Source organism: Saccostrea echinata, unplaced genomic scaffold (genome assembly GCF_033153115.1).
Source record: "Saccostrea echinata isolate AGI-Se365-2 ecotype Australia unplaced genomic scaffold, CSIRO_AGI_Sech_v1 ptg000039l, whole genome shotgun sequence".
NCBI lineage: Eukaryota > Metazoa > Mollusca > Bivalvia > Ostreida > Ostreidae > Saccostrea > Saccostrea echinata.
In genome coordinates, this window is record NW_026889788.1 from 1589164 (window position 1) to 1609791 (window position 20628).

General features: G+C 32.9%; 1 protein-coding gene across 1 annotated transcript in view; it reads left to right on the forward strand.

Moving 5' to 3' along the window:
* LOC133200406 (E3 ubiquitin-protein ligase rnf213-alpha-like) overlaps positions 1–20628 on the forward strand; it is a 56450-nt gene that overhangs the window by 17585 nt on the left and 18237 nt on the right. The window contains exons 26-62 of the mRNA XM_061336212.1: positions 259–448; positions 565–817; positions 906–1043; positions 1183–1276; positions 1536–1710; positions 1807–1975; positions 2085–2242; positions 2738–2935; positions 4120–4242; positions 4523–4643; positions 4974–5215; positions 5319–5401; positions 5725–5858; positions 6319–6414; positions 6932–7106; positions 7289–7448; positions 7530–7752; positions 7888–8058; positions 9109–9171; positions 9453–9562; positions 9668–9844; positions 11426–11582; positions 11701–11771; positions 13407–13539; positions 13623–13730; positions 13856–13941; positions 14088–14267; positions 14738–14849; positions 15025–15222; positions 17191–17327; positions 17415–17598; positions 17804–17938; positions 18095–18245; positions 18332–18470; positions 19077–19375; positions 19569–19720; positions 20277–20474. Of these exons, the coding sequence (XP_061192196.1) occupies positions 259–448; positions 565–817; positions 906–1043; positions 1183–1276; positions 1536–1710; positions 1807–1975; positions 2085–2242; positions 2738–2935; positions 4120–4242; positions 4523–4643; positions 4974–5215; positions 5319–5401; positions 5725–5858; positions 6319–6414; positions 6932–7106; positions 7289–7448; positions 7530–7752; positions 7888–8058; positions 9109–9171; positions 9453–9562; positions 9668–9844; positions 11426–11582; positions 11701–11771; positions 13407–13539; positions 13623–13730; positions 13856–13941; positions 14088–14267; positions 14738–14849; positions 15025–15222; positions 17191–17327; positions 17415–17598; positions 17804–17938; positions 18095–18245; positions 18332–18470; positions 19077–19375; positions 19569–19720; positions 20277–20474 (5693 nt within the window). The remainder of the gene's footprint in view (positions 1–258; positions 449–564; positions 818–905; positions 1044–1182; positions 1277–1535; positions 1711–1806; positions 1976–2084; positions 2243–2737; positions 2936–4119; positions 4243–4522; positions 4644–4973; positions 5216–5318; positions 5402–5724; positions 5859–6318; positions 6415–6931; positions 7107–7288; positions 7449–7529; positions 7753–7887; positions 8059–9108; positions 9172–9452; positions 9563–9667; positions 9845–11425; positions 11583–11700; positions 11772–13406; positions 13540–13622; positions 13731–13855; positions 13942–14087; positions 14268–14737; positions 14850–15024; positions 15223–17190; positions 17328–17414; positions 17599–17803; positions 17939–18094; positions 18246–18331; positions 18471–19076; positions 19376–19568; positions 19721–20276; positions 20475–20628) is intronic.

Genomic DNA, 20628 nt, shown 5'->3' on the forward strand with positions numbered 1-20628 from the left:
CCTCTCCTCCCAAAAATAGACAAAGTTAAAACATATGCTCTCTCATTTACTACTATTTGGAATACTTGTTTTTCAGATAACTCTCACGAACAATCTTTATTTTAGAAAATTAGGGTTTTTTTTATTGACTGGCATTTTATCTTTGTAATTATTGTTAAAGGTTAATAAAAGTGTTTGATTCTCAAATTCAAATATTCACGAATATCAAAGACTTATATTTGTCTAATCACATACGGATTTTTTTTTCACTTTTCGTAGAGTACAGTCTTGTGGTCATTTGCAGCAGTGAAAACGAGTACCAGTCACCAATAATCGCCGCCCTCGACAAATTTCGTACACCAAAAATGACAGTCTCTGCAGAGGAGAAAATTCAACATTATTTGAGGAATAAATTTTGTACACGTGGAAAGGTTGAAAGCGATGCTGCATCTATTGTTGATGAATCAGGGTGAATAATTTGTATTCATGTTTAGAATTCAAGATTATCAGATTTTATAGTATATAATAGACTGTCACCAAATGCAGGAAAATAATTAAGCAATCCATGTTTTTCTTATATTACAGATTATGCGTTCGTGTTGTGAAATCAGACAGAGCTGGATTGGGAAAAACACTCCACAAAAATCGTCTGGTTGAGCAGTTGAGGATACATTATCCAAGTGCCGATGAGGAGGAATTCCCACTTACGTATTCAATCCCTCTCAGCCAAAAGGATCATGATTTTACTGAAGTATCAAGAATTCGAAAGTTCATGGATTACACACTGTCACCTGACATTATCTATCCCAGAATTTTCCATATAGATGTAGCCTCTGGGGTATAACTTATTTAATGTTTTAACAGTACTCGATTTTAATTCATATTATCCTTTTTGATTAATGTACACTGTGCTTCTTATTTTTTAGATCGATGAAGGAGTAGCATCTTTACTATTCAATCTGATAATTTTGGGATCTGTTGTCGATGACAGAGGATATGCGTTTCAACGATCAATGACAGATTTGTACTTGATTGAAATAACTGTCAGTGATAAAAGTCACTATGTACGTTTAAAAAAAACTTTTGTTTAATATTTATTTTTTATCCTCTATTTAATTCTAATCATTATAAGACAATTATATGAAAATCGTTCTTGAGACAGAACATCAAAAATGTTGAATATCAATTCTATTTATCTGTTAGTCACGACGATCAGTTTCTGGTATCCAACTGATAGACCTGCTGCCTTGTGTACGATGCCTCTCCCCACAAGAAGAATTGAAAGGCACGATGAGAGGTTATAAAATATTCATTAAGCAAAGGAAATGTAAATGAACTATATATGATGTAAAACTTGTCTAATCTAAACACCACTGGTTCCATAGAAAATTAGTCAGCATTTCAGATTACGCAACATTTTAAACAACTGAACATACTGAGATGGACTAAAAGTTTTTATCTTGATAGACAAGATTTCGGAATACATTACATTCGGATTAGAGAATTTTACTGTATAAAGTTAAGAATAAAGTATCATTTTTTCTCTTTGTTATTAGAAATGGAGAATGGTGACATGGTGCTTGGATTCGATAACCAGATGTTTCAATCGGAGGTCTTTCAAAGACCTTTTCAATATCTTCAAAGCCTCGAGTCAAACAAAAAGATTATACCAATTTTCAACCGCTTTTCCCGAATCGGAAATAAGCGTGAATGCTTACAAACTCTCTTACGGTATTATTAGTATCCTTTTACCTAAGAAAATTGGTATTTAAAAGAGTAGATATATTTTAATATTAGATAATACTTGTTCATATTCCGTTTTAATAGACACTGCTGTGTGGAAGATCCTTCGTGGTCTGAGCTGAGAAATTTTGTCCACTTTTTGAATACACAGTTAGGAGATTTTGAAAAGTCGGTTTTTTGTGGCTCTGAAATGGCTGCTGATTTACCAGGGTTTGCAAAATTTGTTTTGCGATTTTTAATTCAGATGTCAAAGGTAAGAGGTCGCTCTAAGAAAGATTTCTTAAACACTTGAATAAAATGAATTTTAAGTCCTGGGATATATCAGAGGTACATATAAATGCAGTCTTTATTTTATTAAACAGGATTTTTCAACAAGATCACTGATGATGACTGATGACGACGAAAAAATTGAACCGAAAATTTACCAAGGTGAAGTCGAGAACGAAAACGAAGAAACAAATGATGAGGAAGATATCATTGACTTATCACAGTTTCAAATAAGACGTCGCTGGGAATCGAGGTAATTTTTTACGAACATTTAATATTGCTTTTCTTTTTTAGCTGCTCTAATTGTAGATGTAACTCACCAACCTAATGACTAAATGTTGAGGAAGAAGGAATTTTCAATAAACTCAGTTTTTACTTGACACTAGACACGGTCTTATGTTATCAGGTTTATTCCTCTGTTTTCCTCTGTTGCTGGTTAGGATTGTATGATTTTTCCTTTATAGCATTGTTTTTTAAGAAATCAGAAAACTCAAATCTAAAGATATGCCACTTCCATTGACAATCAAGACAAGAATTTTTTTTTATTTCATATAATCATATAAATTATTACATTTGGGCAGTAAATTTTATTTGTTTAATCAAAATAATGAACTTTATGAATAACTGATTGATTGATTATTGATAAACGCCGTGTCAACAGTATTTCAGCCATATTTTGACGTAAAATTAAGTCCATATGACCGGTTTTTGAAAGTTTTGAACAGTTTAGATAATATGTTCTTTGCAGTGCTCATCCATATTTGTTTTTCAACCCTGATCATCACACTATGACGTTTCTTGGGTTCAATATCAGCAAGATGAACAGAAATCTAGTCGATAACCAGACAGGTCAAATTCTAGAAAGAAACATAATGACACCGCATCTTTGGGATGCCCTGATCGGTAACCGTGTTCCACTTCAAGAGAATTTTGAAGACCTAAATAGGTAGACAAACAATTTTGACATATTTATTGTTTTTTAGCGCAAATAAGCCAAAGCCTCTGGTGGAGTTATTTGATCAAAATAAGTCCATTGTTTTGTTGATATAAACATTTTCACATTGTCATCTTCTTTAGAACGAATCGGTCAATTTCAAAATTTTCTTTTCGAGATTAACGGAGCTAATTTACTCATATTAATAAGGCTGGGCAGTCAACAAATTTATCCATCAGATTTAACTTAATTTTTTAGATATGATATCTTAAGCTGTGAACTATCATTTGGCAAAGAAAAAATTTCATAGATTTTAGTTTTAAAATTTGATCATTTTTGTATATCTTCATATGGAGCTCTTCTTCTAATGGAGGTCAATATAGTCTGAAAATGGCCACAACCACCCAGCCCTCTTAACATGTAAACATCCTCAGGTAGTGTAAAATTAGACTTGATCAAATCATGGTCCCCGTGGGATAGGGTGAAGCCACAATAGGTTATCAAGCATTTAAAAGGGAATATGCAGGGACACTTCTCTAAAGATCTCTAGGCTATTAAGAACAGCAGGACCACAATCGTATTATGCAAACATCCCCAGCCATCGAAGATTCTAATGAACTAAAACCATGGCCCAAGGGTTAGGTTGGGCCAGAATAATGATCAAATAATTCCATGGAATATGTAGGAAATAAATCTTACGTGCATATTTATAATTATTCAACTCATGGCCCCCGTATGCTAATAAAGGGCTAAAATATGTATTCAGAATTTTACAATGAAATACTCAGGAAATTAAAAAAAAATGAAACGATTTTGCATCAGGGTGACGCTTAATCATACTGTTACATGTATACAAACATTTCCACATCAAATTGATTCAAGAGTTTCCGAAGTTTACATTTGGGGTGGAACTAAAATTGGAGATCACATTTTACGTAATACATGTATACGGAAAACGTTTTAAAATATAATTTAAAAATATAATCCTCTCTAAAACAGCAAAGCCATGTTGGTTAGATTGGTATTCAGAATTCCTATGTATTGTGGATTTAAGTTAGGTAAAGGCATGGCTCCCTTGGGCCCACAGTTAGACCACAGTATGGGGTTTAAATTTTTCGTTGGAAACAAACTCTTTGAAAAATCTGAAGAATTGCAGGGTTTTGAATTCATTGATCAATTCTAAATTTGTTTAAAAGGTATGAAAAGCTAGAAAGACTCTGCAGGGTTATCGGAAATGAGTTTCCTCACGATCCAGATGAAACATATGAACTGACAACAGACAATGTAAAAAAGATGATGGCAATATATATGCGATTCAGGTGAATATCCATCTAATAAAAGCCTAGTTCGATTTTAGATATTGCATGGAAAAACAAACCAAGGTCTTCCTTACTTTTAAGAAAAATGCACACAGTGTTTCTATTTATTTCTTAAGCTCATGGAATTAACAAATGATGTTTTTCTTGAAGAGTCACTTGAAAAGCAGTTTAGATTCCTTTTGCCACAGTTTAGAATTTCTTGTTTTGAAATCGGCACTTTCTCATAAGTGCTCTTTTAATACAAATCAAATGTCTGTTAATGTTAAAATATTTTTGTTAGATGTAACATTCCAGTCATTGTTATGGGTGAAACAGGATGTGGAAAAACACGCTTAATTAAGTTCCTTTGCGCTCTACAGTGCCCCCCAGGCGCTGAGATTAAAACCATGGCAGTGATGAAGGTAAACATTTTAACTTAAATGGAATTATTCTATAATAGTACCAATTTCCTAACGGGTGAAAGAGACAAGAATGAAGCTCAAGCAAATTGTCATTACCATAGATGAAATACTACAAAGGAAACTTCGTGATTTATAATTGCAGAATTATCAACATTAGCAGAAGAGAAAATATGTTCTCTAAAGTGTTGTGACGGAATTTTAATCATCAAGTCAAATATGTTAAATATGATAGTTCAAAGAGTATTTATTATGTATAAGGTTTAGCGAAGATCAATATGTTTTAAATGTTCCATTCAACTCTTTTTAATCACTTAATTTGAAATCTTTAAGGTACATGGCGGTACAACGAAGAAACACATAGTTGAGAAAGTGAAAAAAGCTGAAGAAACAGCAAAAGAAAACTGCAAGTCCAATGGGAGTCACATATTTACAGTTTTGTTCTTTGATGAAGCGAACACTACCGAAGCCATTGGCAGTATCAAAGAAATTATGTGTGATGGAACGATTGACGGAAGACCAATTAATCTGAATGAGAATCTTAAACTAGTTGCTGCATGCAATCCTTACAGAAAGTAAGCGATGCCTTGTTTAATGTAGCCAAAGTTAGGCAGAAGGACAGAAGTTCTTCATACTTGTACAATTTATTTTGTTTTGAGATTTTAACTTGGTTTTTAGACACCCAGAAGAGATGATTGCAAGGCTAGAAAAAGCGGGATTAGGTTATCATGTCAACGTAGAGGAAACAACTGATAGACTCGGTATGCTTTCCTTGAAGAAAATGTCAAGTTTCTATCATAAGTAAAATGCTGACCAATACCCTTGCATATCTACAATTGTTCCAATCTAAAGTGACTAAATCTTAATTCCCACAGTCTAGATAATGAAATCCTGCGTCCTTTCTATTAAGAAATTTAGATTGTTTTGGATGTTATTGCTATTCTACATTTTATATTCCATTTTCGTATTTTGTGATATATTTTTAATCTTTTACTATTTCTAAGACTCTCAATTAAGCATAAAAATGTTGTTATTCCTCTTGTGTTGTTGCAGAGATCGATATATTAGAAATTCATTTTATTAGGTCGCATACCAATGAGACACCTTGTGTACAGAGTCCAGCCTCTTCCTCAAAGCATGATCCCATTAGTATGGGACTTTGGACAGTTAGACTCTACTGTAGAAAGACTCTACATTATACAAATGTTGAACCGATATGTACGTAATATTTCGGAAATAATTTTGATTCCTGACTTTAGCATCTTAATGATCTATTAAGCTGTAATTCCTACTCATATGGACACACAGAAGCACTATAAGAATTAAAATATTTTTTTTTCTCTGTTATTCCATAAATCATAAATCTGGTTGTTCTGCTTGGTATTGTTCATAATTAAATTAAAATGTCTTTAAAACTTCTTACAAAATCTAATAATAAATTTGTCTCGTTTTGTTACTTAGAAAAAATATAGCAAACTCAGCTCTTTTAGTCGGTCAATACATCGATATATCAACTTCGTGCTCAGTCGATATGCTTTTCATTGAAGTTTATATATATCTGTGGATCCACCTCATAAAAGAGCTGTATTTGTATTAAATAGATAATTATCTTGTTTGGTTTACTATTTGATATTTAATTCTTTTCTTTTTTCCTTTTGCCTTAAATCCAAAATTTTAGATGCAAAATGGTACGATTCCTAGAACAAATGCAGGGAGCAAAATAATTCTTGCAGATATTTTAACGGCATCTCAGGATTACATGCGGGATTTACAGGTACTTTTCCTGAATTTCCAATACCGTAGACAATCTACATTTCATTCTTCCATATCATTTTATTTGACAATTGGAATATTTAAAATGTCCTTATGGGTCGAATTTTCTTTTGTAGAAAGTTCCCCCTCCCCTTCACATCTCCGTTAACTGTAGCATTGCTAGTTTTTGGTTCATTTACAGACTACAATTAAAAAAAAAAGGCAAAAACAAAAAATAGAGCCCCCAAAAATGAGACAGAAGACGCACGTATTTTTCAAAATCAACATATATTATGTTTCATCCTTTGTCCCATGACAGATAACGTTATAGTTTTGTAGCAGTATTTCACAATGTGCATGTTTGCTATGAATGAAATAATCTTGCAAGAAACGTAAAATCGCACTATGCGAGCATGATTTTTAGCGTAAGAGTATACAATATGCTACTTAAAATTAGAAACACAGAACAAATAAAAGATATTAATTTATGTTCAATAATATCTAAAGTAGTGTCTAAATTTTAGATTTTATTTAAATAGGATGAGTGCAGTTTTGTGAGCCTTAGAGATGTCGAAAGAACTTTGAAAGTATTTGGCTGGTTTTATAACCAAACGAATCTTTTTGAAGAAATGGATCAAATCATTGACAATTTTTCTGATTCGGACACAGAATCATCAGAAGATGAAGAGGTTTTTCCTACATTTGTAAACAGGGGTTTGAAGGTACTGATCAAACTGTATAATTAGAACATTTTTTTCCATTTATGAGTCATAAATAAACCATGTAACGATCATTGTATGATAATAATGTAGAGTTTTATTTCTTTCTTGAAACAGTTTGATTTCTTAACAGGAGTAAAATATATAATTTATTTTTTTCTTATGCAAAGACAAGAGACGATGCCAGGATTATAAGATCAGTAATACTTGCCCTTGGAGTGTGCTATCACGCATCTTTGAAGAATCGGGAAGAGTACAGAAATTACATTGCTGGATATTTTAGACATCCATTGAATCTTCAAAGGGGTGGAAGACAGATAGAAAGAGAAATAAAAAAGTAGGTATGATTTATATCAATAGTTTGAATTAATTATCTAATTTTTTGATGAACAAATTATTAATTGTTCTTTTCTTGTAGATGTCAAAGAATATTCCTCGAGAAAGTGAACTTGAATGAAAACATTGCTAAAAATATGGCACTCCGAGAGAATTTTTTCATGATGGTTGTGTGCGTTGAACTTGGCATACCTTTATTTCTTGTTGGAAAGCCAGGAAGCTCAAAGTCTCTCTCAAAGTCTATACTAGATCAAAACATGCAAGGAAGAGAATCCCATTCGGATCTATTCAAAAATTTCAAACAGGTGAACATTTGCTACTTTTGTATTTATATGTATACCATACATTTTCACTTACAGTGTCATATTTTAAAAATCCATGCATTACTTTGCACATGTTTAACAGAATGTATTAATATTTAAAACAAATACTGTTCCAAGGTTCAAATCATCTCCTTCCAATGTAGCCCTTTGGCAACTGCTGAAGGCATCCTAAAGACATTTCAACAAGCTAGTAAGCTGCAGGAGAACAAAGACCTACGCAGATTTGCCTCTGTTGTCGTTCTAGATGAAGTGGGTTTAGCAGAAGATTCTCCGAGAATGCCTCTCAAAGTACGCTTTACTAAAATGGAAAATTGATTAACTGATTGATTGTATGTTGTTTTATGTACCGTTCGAGAATTTTTTACTCATAGACTTCAAATTTAGACCTTTACTCGGCACTCAGGTAAACTGAGCAATGAGGGTTCTTTATCGTGCCAACACTTACCGTTACACAGGGCTTCGTTTTTAAGGTCACAACGTTTTAAGGGGGTCATATTTGAAAACCTATTTGTTAAATTTTATTGCATAGAATTTGAACAATTCAGAGAAAATGAATTTAATTTCTCACAACAATTTTATGTTTATTAAATACAAAGCAAGATTTGTATTGAAACCCTGCCTTCTTCTCAACACAAAACTACAAAAAGCACCGGTCAAAATTTGCAGCTCTCCACCAGCAAATGGTGGCGTCTCCATATAAGTGAAAAATTATCGAGAAGGACGTTAAACAACAAACAAACATAAAGCGCCTAATGTAATGATCTCCCTTTATTACAACTTGAAATATATCCACTTATCATTAGTATGAGTACAGAAAGGGAAGAATCATTCTATCGGCATTTACAGTGCAAGATTTGTTTCTATTGTATTCATACACAAATGAAATTTCTCCAGAAGCTCACGTATTGGTTTTCTCCATTAATTGCTATGTCGGTTGACGACGTCGTTTACAAACATTTATTATCCACCTCGCAACTTTGAAGTTGGAGAAGAGGATATAGTAGATTTAGTAACGCGTTTGGGTCAGCCCGTGGGTTATTCGGTCTGTTCCTAGCAGAAATGGTAATTCATATCGGGATCGACGTGATCTAATGCTGGGGGTTGCTCCTCGTAAAATTTACACTGCCTTTTTTCCTATATGATTTTAGGTTTAAAATTTTTAAGTTTTAAGGTTCACAAAATAGCAAGAAAAAAACAATAAAATACAAGGTTTATTTAACCATTGAAATATATCGAAGCGAAGGGTGGTAAAATTTCTTCAATTAATTTGAAATATTTGTTGTGCTGATCTAATACTTTGCATCCCATACACATTTAGAGTCTTTACCATTTTGATAGGCACTTCATCCGCTGTTGGAGGATGGATGTCCAGACGATGAGGAGTATCAAGAACACAAAAAAGTAAAATATATTAGCAGAATAAATGTGAACTTAATCTAATACAATGTAATACAGCGAATATTATACGAAACGAAGTATGAAAGTGGTAGCATTTACAGCTTATAATTTTCAAATTCGTTTTATTAAAAGCCAATCATTAAACTGAAAATTGCTCATAAAATCACTGTAATGGTATCTAGGTATTGCAGTAGGAAAAATTTATGACATTTTGATTCAGTGAATAATTTCAAATAAAGATAAACCCTTACTTGCATAAAAAATAAATAATTCGACCGTTGTAGGTTGCATTCATTGGGATATCCAATTGGGCCCTTGATCCAGCCAAAATGAACAGAGGGATTTTAGTACAAAGGGAAGTTCCAGATGAAGAGGAACTAATTGCAAGTGCAAGGTAAATGAAATATGCATTAATATATGTTTTGTTGATTAATTTTCTTCCTTCATGATAAGCAGATTGGACTGTATATTAAAATTATGCTCATTTTTTTTTATTTAGAGGAATTTGCTCTACAAACGAGGAAGTACGGGAATTATTGGAGGGTATCATTCCTAAATTGGCAAAGGGTTATCTCCAAGTTTTCCAGAAAACAATAACTACCGGTGAATTATTTGGTACAACTTCCAGAGACCATTTAAAAGCAAGGGAATTTTTTGGATTACGCGACTTTTACAGGTAAAATCTGCACAAAAATCATCGAATATATTTCGGATATGTTGCTTTCCAGAGAGTGAAATATATATTCTATCATTTTTAGCTGAAAGCAGCCAAAGACAAAGAGTATCCTGCCTCCGTCTGTCGCCTGTAAACTTTTAACATTTCTTACTTCTTTTCAAGAAGGCACTGGGTCAATTTCAGCCAAACTTGCCACAAAGCTATCGTCGAAACCCACGGGTTTTCTCTCCGTTACACTACATTTAACGTTGAATGTAGTGTAACGGAGAGAAAACCCGTGGGTTCCGACGATGACAACAAAGCATACTTGGATGTAGGGAGTTTGCTCACAGGAAGCGCAAACCTTCCTTCAAGGGAAGATAAAAATTCCTGAAAATTTGGTGGCATTTTTCAAAACTCCTCTTGTCAAGAACCATCGGGCCAAAAATTATGAAAAAAGCTTCATAACATACTGTAGATTCAGGATTCAAGATTCTTCAAAACATGACCCCTGGTGGTATGATGGGGCCACAACAGGTGATCAACGGAATATATAGGAAAAAATCTTGAATTAAAAGGTCTTCTCAAGAACAGCAGAGACATGGACAGTAATATTTATAATCAGGTAGTGTAGAATCAAGATTGTACAAATCATGGCTCCTTGAGGTACGGTGGGCTAAAATGGGGGATCAAAGTTTAACATAGGAATATATAGGCAATGTCTTTATCCCAGGAATACCAAAGGCTTGATTAGTCATACTTATATGGAAGCAACCTCAGGAAGTGTACATTCAAAGTGTTCAAATCATGACCCCTTGTGGATATGGGTAGGATGGGACCACAACAGGGGTCATAGTTACTCAGGTGAACGCTGTGGAGAATGGACCTCTTGTTAGTTCATATGAGACAAAGGTTATTCATTTATAATTTAATTTTGTTTGTATTCTAGCCTCTGATTGGTTAATATCCAAAAAGGAACACAAATTATTTCTGTATAACCTGGTTTGGTATGGGGACACACCCCCCTGACAACCAGCTGAATCGTCTGTATCCATGCAATCCTCTCATTTCCAGTCCTCGGGATTCATGGAAAATTCCAGATTTAATAAATGTACCTTTAACTTCAAACAGTAACTCGGATCTTACCACATGTAAACAAAAAACATGGCTGCTAGGACTATGTATCAGTTTTTACCTCCCCTCGCTTCCCATCACTTCCGTTACTAGGGTTGTATTATTGAGCGGCAAATTTGAACTAATAAAAAGCAACGAAATTTTACACCCACAGTTGTTTAATGATTTTAGAATTAAATTATAAGGAATGACTCTAATTCTTGGCCAAATTATTCGAGGATAACCTGGTTTGGGTCAGTTTACGCTGTTTTATAATCCGCTTCGCGGATTATAAAGCGTAAACTGACCCAAACCAGGTTATCCTCGAATAATTTGGCCAAGAATTAGAGTCATTCCTAATATAAATCAGTACGTCTTACATTTGTTGATAAGAAGATGGTGACACTAGTGGCCTTTGGGCCTCTATTGTAATCTATAATTAAGAATGCCATTCTTAAATTTACAAACCTATTACAATATGTATTAAAGCTTAGTAAAAATGATGTTTGCCATCGCTTCCCGGTCGATGGAAATTCCAACACCAAAGGACATTGCCTATGTTATAAGAAGAAATTTTGGAGGGCTACAAGGCCTCGATCCAGTTGCGGAGTTTTCAGAATGTGTTGATGAGCTGCAAGAATTTCAGGTAAATAGCTAATTCATATCATCAAGGTTTCAAAAAAAAGATTTATGTATTACATGTACTATCCATTTAGTTATATTTGTTTTAAATTTGAAAGGGACATGATTTATGTTTATTATAGAATGAAGATGATGGTTTTGCAGCTGATGTAGCTTTGGTACGAAAATGTCTAAAACACGGAAATGAGGACAGGTAAGTAAAATGTACTACACACCTTCATTCCCTACAAACTGGACACTAAATATCATCCCGAGAGCAATGTAATTTTAAGAGGCATTTGTTTTTCATTCTTTATTTTATTCTTTAGAAATTTGTGTGTAAATGCAACGCTATACACAAAGATTTTATTTAATTACTAATGGTCGCCCGCGTGGCGCAGTGGTTAGAGTGTCTGCTCCGGAGTAAGGAGCTGACCCTTCGTCGCGGGTTCGGATCCACTGAGGGACGTGGAGACCGGTCCTTCGGATGAGACCGTATAAACCGAGGTCCCGTGTCGCAGTAGGTGTTGGCATGAAAAAGATCCTTCACTGCTCACCGGCCCAGAGTGCTGAGTTTAGGTATAAATTTGCAGCCCTCCACCGGAAAGTGATGGCGTCTCAATATGAGTGAAAAATTCTCGAGAGGGATGTTAAACAAGCATTCTGAGAGTATTGCATTAGCAATACTAGTCCCCTACCGGCAAGTGTAATCTGGTTCCCGTTAAAAATTGAAAATGCCATAATTCTGTCAAAAATCAATGAAGTGGAACGAAATGCAAACTTGATCTGTAACTCATCAAGGTTGAGTCACATACCAAAAATCAGTTCAATATCTGTAAGCATTTCGAAAAAAATGCGGAAAACCTTGAAAAATTGAAAAGGTCGTAATTCCGTCAAAAATCATTGAAGCGGAACGAAATGCACACTTAATCTGTAACTCATCAAGATACACTCATATACCAAAAATCAGCTCAATATCTGCAAGCGTTCAGAAAAAAAGTGCGGAAAACCAAGTGGGACAGACAGATAGACAGACGGACAGACGGACGGACAGACTCTGAGGAAACCTATAGTCCCCTCCGGTTTCACCGGTAGGGGACTAATAACAAACAAACAAAACCCAAATAATTGGTAATTTTTTCATCATGTGTGTCCAATAAAATTATGTAAATTATATTAATTCATTAAACTAACAAATGCAAGTACAAGTGTTTAAACGAAAAACATTACAAATTTTTATGGACATATTGGGCAATAATCAAATTGAAATTATATTCTGTGATGGAGAACATAAAATAGCGCTTAGTTTAAACCAGTTTTGATATTTATTACATTTTTAGCAACAAAAGACTGTAATTTATTTAAGGACTTAAACTGCCAAAGTTTCTTCAAATCAAATACGTTGTTGTGTAATCTGTGTTTGAAATGTTTTCAATCTTGCAATCGCTAACGTATAACGATTCAACCGTTCAATTATGACGTTAGGGTCTACGACACTGTATTACAAAAAGACAAAGGTAAAGAGGGAAAATATAACAAACAAAAATCCGAAAAAATATTTTGTAATGGATTTGGAATTTATTTCATGCTTGAGAAGATTTTTTTTATTATTTTTTTTTTTATTTATTTTTAAAAAACAATTAACACACTCGTGAAATAAATTCCATATCCAACAACTACAAAAGAATGAATGACCTCTGTGTAGTACATATGAAAAGCAGTAAAATGTGGCAGATTACAACTATTTTCCAAATTTCTTTGGTTTTGCAAATTTCCTTCAATTCCTTCAATTTTCCACACGTGAAAGACTTCTTACAGATTAAGATTAAGACAATTTTAATTATTTTAGTGAGTCACGTTATGTTCTGCTGCTGACGGAAAATTACAGTGCCCTTACCTTGCTTCAGCAGTTACTTACAAACGATGAAAATACACAAATATTGTTTGGCTCTAGCTTTCCAAAGGACCAGGAGTACATCGAGGTATATTATTTTTTGGTGAAATATTTCAGTGTTGAAAATGTAAAGAGTTGTATGGAAAGTCTTGAAAATTCGTTTGTTTGTAGATTTGTCGGAATATAAATAGAATCAAAGTCTTCATGGAGACCGGGAAGACAGTGGTTCTGTTGAATTTGGAAAATCTTTATGAAAGCTTGTATGATGCATTAAATCAGGTACCCTTATTTAAAATGCACCCTTTTCTTCTACAAAACAGGCTGTAACTCACTTGATTTTACATTGCAACACTTATTTATTGTTTCAATAATTAGAACTCTCCATTTATATTTATTCTCTCTAGTATTACATGGAAAGTGGCTCCGAAAGGTTTATTGACTTAGGACTTGGAACTCACAGAGTCAAGTGTAAGGTGGATAGGAACTTTAGGTACAAGATAATGATTATTTTGTCGATGCAAAATGGTGCTTGATAATGATTTAAATAAGCTGAATTGACCTCAAATATAAAGTTCTTTGAAGTTTAAGTATGCAGATAAGTCATGTATACCCATATCATCAAACTATATTCTGTAGACTTATAGTTGTGGCAGAGAAAAGAGTTGTGTATAAGGAATTCCCCATACCACTGATAAATCGTTTGGAAAAACACTTTCTCACCATGGAAGGACTTTTAACAAATGCTCAATTGCGACTTTCAAAAGAACTTTCTCTCTGGGTGGAAGAATTTTCTGCATGTTCCAGACAAAGTATTGGGTAAATAATTAATCCTCTTCAGAACTGACAATAGCTTTCCTTCAGCTTTGCAACAATGTTTGTGCAATTACAAATAATTTCAAACTAACACTCTGATGATTTAAAGTACAGATTATTTACCAAAAAGCTTTGGGTAAAGTAAAACAATACTTCATATGATCATGATGATCCTAAGTATACATCTTCATCTTAATCTAACATCAAATTAACAACATGAAAATAAATATTGAAACAAATATTGTTTGTTAAAGGGAAAATATATATCATTTGTATCATTTATATCATTTTGATCATTTTGTATCATTTATATCATTTTGAAACTCTAAAAAATAGATAATATAATGTCAATTTTGAAATTTGTTTGGTTTAAACGTTCCCTCCTTTTAAAAAAGTTTTCCAACAACCTATAATGAAACAAATAATGATTTACAATGTGTATTCAATGTTTTTTGACATGTTAAATCCTGCAGTCCAGAGGAAGTATTCATCGGTTACAATCAAGACACATGCCCTGGAATCATTCTTCAATCATGGGATCTTTGCGCAAAAAAACATGCCAATGAAGACGACGATTTTATGGAGGTACTGGTTTTCTTAATACTTGTTGTAGGAAGACAGAGAATTTATAGTAGTTTTGACCACGAGAAGAATAAATAACTTAAAGCTTAAACTTTTCTTCTTATTTTTATACAAATATATTGAAAATAATTAATATATTCACCATATTTATCAGATTTTACGAATATTGAATTTATAGGAGGTGCTCCAAACAGCAAAATATTTTTTGCTCTGGAGTTGTACGCCAGACGCCCTTTTCCGTCTTCAACTCAGTAGTCTGAGCATGTTTAGAGAGGAATATATTCACGTTTACTTTGATCAACAATGCCATGATAGTCTGTGTTCTTTTTTACATCATTGTATTGATGAAGAAACATTCAAAGGCCATTTCATCCAGGTGATATTTTTATACGTTTAGCATCTAAGTATACAAAGTTCATGAATGAATGGAAGAGTCTCAATCAATTCTATTTCATTGCTCATTTTGTGGTTGCCCTCTGTCGAAAAACAAAATAAGACATGTTAACACCAAATTAAATACAGGGAAAGTATGGGTGGACTTTAAAAAAAGGAGATATCTGGTGAACATAAAAACTTGAGATTAGAAATAAAATATTCTATAGCAAAAGAATGATAGAATCATTACGCACGAGAAAAATTGTTATTATAGTATACATTATAATAGGTACAATATTTTGAAGATTTATTATCTTGTATCACCCGTTTCTTCGCCTGAAAAACGTTCTGAACTGAGAGAATGTTTCTGATTTCCTAATGTTCTGCTCTTAATCACAACAAGGTTTTAGATCTGTTGTTTGAACAACTTCGAACCGTACAACATCAACTCCTCAGGGACATTAATAAATAATTCCATACAGAAACAGCAGAAAATCCATTTATCTATAAGACTTGTTGCATAGATTATGTTCCAAGTAGCTGAAGTTTGGAATAGATAAAACACAAACCCCTCTAAAATTCAAAAGGTGGGATCAGGTGCCCAGGAAGAGTAAACATCCCCTGCTGACTGGTAACACTCGCCGTGAGCCCTATGTATTGATCAAGTAAACGGAACGTTTCGTAGTCAAATTTATTACAAACACAATCGACCCAGTGATAGGTTATATTTGATAATAAAGTCATTGTAACCACCATAGAATTTACAAAATGCTGACTTTAAACGAGATTGTTGAAATCCCTGTAACATCAACATGAACATAACATCAATATAAAGTTCGTGGACAACAACGTTTTTTGTCAAACTGAATGGTCTCAGATATTGTATGCCGAAAATAGTTTGATTTTGATTATTTTAACTTAACATAAAAAAAAATCACGATTTAATCTTTCGCAGATAGTGTGCACGGTCCACAGTAAAATGTGATAAACTTTAAATGAAGCTTTGAGATTAAAATTATTATTTTCTCATAATAATTTTATATATCGCAAAAAAGCCCAACCGTCATCATTGTCTGATAGATATGATAAGTATCGCTTATGTAAGAATTAGTGAAAAATTTCAGAAAAAAAAACACGAGAGCAACATGTTTAAAAAATTACGCAAAAAACGACGTAAAAAAAAAATGAATGGAACAGCGTCCAATCAATGTATTTTAATATGGCTGAAACGATACTGTACGATAACACTTGAAATGTACTAAATTCAGGTCTATAATTGAATATTTAAATACATGTATTATCGCATACAGTTTGCAATTGCAAATAAAGAAAAAAAAACGAGTGTTTACGAACATTTAATCACCTGCTACGGAGTTATTGACAAACAAGTTGATGAAACAAGAATATCAGCAGTCTCGTTTTAAGTCGCCATTTCGTAAGTTCTATGGTCGATACAATGAACTTGTCAGCAAATACAATCTATTATTAAATCAAATGACTTTTTTCATACTAATTGTTAGGCCATTATTTACACACTGATTTCCCGATCATGACAAGGAGCACATGTCGGGTGTGACCGGTCGGCAGGGGTTGCTCACTCCTCCATGGCAACTAATCCGACCACTGATGTTTTAGGGGTCCGTGTTTGCTATGCTCAAAAATTTGTATTGTTTAATGGACTTTAGAGCTTGAATACTGTTTGTTATCTCCATACATTTCTCTTAGCTATACTGCTTGCATATACAAAGTATTTACATTTAAAACTTTCGTTAAATAGTGTGCATTGTTTTAATTTCTATATATTTACTAAAGCATGGTCTATATTAAAATACTGTTGTAAATGTTAGGTAGTGTGGTCATTATAAAGAAAATTATAGCATTTGTCTACAAACTTTATGGACAACACTCATATTTTACTATAATTTTGTATCTATAGGTTATATCTGAAATTATTCTACTTTTCCACTAGGTCACTACTCATTCCAAGTTGCTCTCAATGGAGGACAAACAGGACATAGAAAACAATATTCCAATGTTAAAAGGGAAAATAGCTTTGCTGTCTTTGCAAGCTTTTGGAACAGAACAACAATTTTCTCGACAAATCAGGTACTTTTTATATTAATGTGCTGAAATATGATTATTATTTTTCGTTGATTTAGACAAAACATTAATTTTATAATTATTGCTTGACAGAGAGATTGCTCATGAACAATTTGAACTCCTCATTATTCAATGTGACACGGGTGATGAGAATTCTAATCTGGTGTCATGTGCACGACATTGTGTTCAAAGGGAAATGAACAGCTCTCGAGAAACTTGCATTATATTCCTTGTCCATCTTTCTCGAGTGTGTAAAGTGTATTTTACAGGTTTTCAGGTTAGCATTTTGTATGACATAATTGTTTTCTATCTTCTTTATATCTTTTAGCCACAAGCATGCTTTGGATGTTTGCTTCTTTACACTGAATTCATAACATCTCTACACGTTCAGACTTAATTTTATACCAAATTACATTTGCTGGCATAGGAATTTTTTTTTCTTTTGTGAAAAAAAATGAAATGTTTTGATTTAATCTTTTTAGACTGGATTATGGAGTTCTGTCCACATCGATGACCTGCGTTTATCAACATTGCCGAGTGCACAAAAGCTATTAGGAATGACTCTTTCAGAATTATTAAATGAAAGTCTTAAAATACATTCAGATGGTGGAAAAAAGGTGCGATATTTAAAATGACACGAGAAAGAGGGAAAACTTAAGTCTAAATTTAGATTTATTCATTCTTTGTGATTATTTTTGTCAGAAATAAGATAACAAAAATTAAAGTAAATTTACTAAAATACCAAATGTTAAACAATACAATTTCAAAAACAGGAGTATAAAGTAGACATGCGGAAACTTTTTCTCGACTGTCTTCATCCGGCATTAGCATCCATCTCGGACATGTCAGAATCTGGTGAAACATCTATTGACAGAGTAAAAACCGTATTTGCCTTACTGGAAAAAGAACAGGATTTAACACAGGGTAGGAAAATATGTACCATATTTTGAAAAGTAAACATATCTGAGACAAGCTTATTTCTTAATCTTTTATTATTTTATTCTTTTAAGGACAATTTGGATATGGCATTATGCAGCATCTAGTGAAAATATTATCTTTTGAGGAGGAAGACGTGTCTATGTATGATCATTCTACCTTAATTCAAAGAGCTGCAACCATAGGAAACATAACCAAATGTGGTACTTTAAGGTATAATCTGCATGCTTGATATTTTAAACAAAAGAAGTGTTAAATAAGTCGCAGAATTTATGCACCATTTAAGAAATAAATAATCATTTTTAAACTTTTATCGGGATGTAAATATGTATAGTTCCTGAGATCAAATCCCATAAAACCTGGAGGGCTTTAAGGTAGATTTGATCACATACCAATCCGAATCAATTAATGCAATTTACAGGAATGATCTTATGCTTATAGAATGCAGCAGCGGTTTATACATGATTAATTTGGCAAATTGAATAAGTTTGAAAATTAATTCGATTTTAAAGTAAATTGCACAATTTTTACGAAAATTTGTACTATTCCTAAACGATCTTTAAAATATGTATGCAGAAACTTCCTTTTCATCAATCTGAAGTTAAAGAAATCTCAAATAACAAATACTAACATATTATTTATAATCGGTAATATATATATATATATATATATATATATATATTTCTAGAATAAAAAGAAAAATTTATTAAAAAGATTTTTAAACAATAGTTTTGTCATAGTTAAGATTTGACACGATGGATATTTGTAGCAATTTTGAATTTTTTACTTAATAAATGGGTTATTTAATTTTTGCCACAGGTCAAGTTGCAGCAAAAGCATAGAGGGAAAAGTAGTACCGCTTTTAGCCAAGATTATCTGTTTTATGGACACGAACAACAACCTGCAAATTTTAGACAATGCCTGTGAGTGTAGCTGGATGTACATAGTTTGGATGAGATTGCTGTTTGCAGTTGATGCAAAGATTCTAAACAAACAAAGGGAACTTGTTACTCAGTCCACAGGAAAGAACATTGGATTCAAGTCAATTTTTCCATTTTCGTGGTTGCTCTTTGAAAACGTAGAGAAGATTCTGCAAAGTTGCTCTGAGAGTAAAATAGGTATACAGAAAGAAGTTTAGCTTTACGCTATCTGTTTTTGGCTTGATTACCAATGTATAATGATAAAATATATATTATCTGATTTTACATCGGTCTGATTTGCTGGTAAATTATAATATGATTTATAAGAGCTATGCCATGTGCGCACAATTCAAAGATCACTGGTGGAGATTGTAAATGATTTCTTTTACAGGGAATTCACCTGAGGAATTATTCATTCAGTCACCTATGGCTTTGATCATCAATGAAGTTATTAGGGGAAAAGATACGCTTCACGCAATGCAATTATACATATCCGATTTTGTCAATATGAAGTGCAAAACTTTTTCAAACAGAGAGAAGCAGGTCAGCTTATTTTTTTTCAGCTAATTTGATTAAGTTGCAGTGACTTTAATCAAAGTTGCATTTACCTTTTTTGTGTTCCTGAATGTGTTTAAAGTCTGATTTTTCTCTGTTGAGTTTTATATGGCAGTTTTCTGTCCAAAATTGACGTGCTTTAATTACCTCATTGAAAATTTAAGTCGACAAAGGACATGATCAAGATTTGCAGTCACTGTGGTGACTTCGGAAAATGATATAAACTGTTTAAACATCATTCAGGAATTTGATGAGATTTTTAATTATTATTTCAATTTGTATTGAAGCAGGATTCATATATGCACTTTGAAAACTCTAAATAAAAACAAGATTCTGAAAATTTATACATGTAGTGGTATTTTTAAGTAAAATATCAGTTAAAGGATAATCTTGAACAAAAGTTTTTTTTTTCGAGTTAAAAAATAAATACTAGTATATTAATGTTTATTTTTAAATCATATATACTGTAAAAGAATGGGAAAGACATCGAGTTCAGTTAGCATAAAGTATACAAGTTTATTTTATTTCTCATATATCCTTTCAGCTGATTTGTGAGTCCCTAATTGCTAACATGGAACAGAGATCAAAGGGAATTCCAGAATTATTGTCAGACTGTCTAGTGTGCATACATAGCGTTTTTAGAGGAATGGAATATTCTGTGAAGACCTTTTGTGACATTGCATCTCTAAACGAACATCTACAGGATGAAAAATTCTTTGAAAATGTCAATAACAGTTATCAGGTTCACAAAACTAATACAATTATACTAAACTTTTTCCCAACTGCACCTTGTTGATCAAAGAGTGTCTGGCGTCTGTCTGTTGTCCGTCGTCTGTTGTCTGTAAATTTTTCACATTTTCGACTTCTTCTCAAGAACCACTGGGTCAATTTCAACC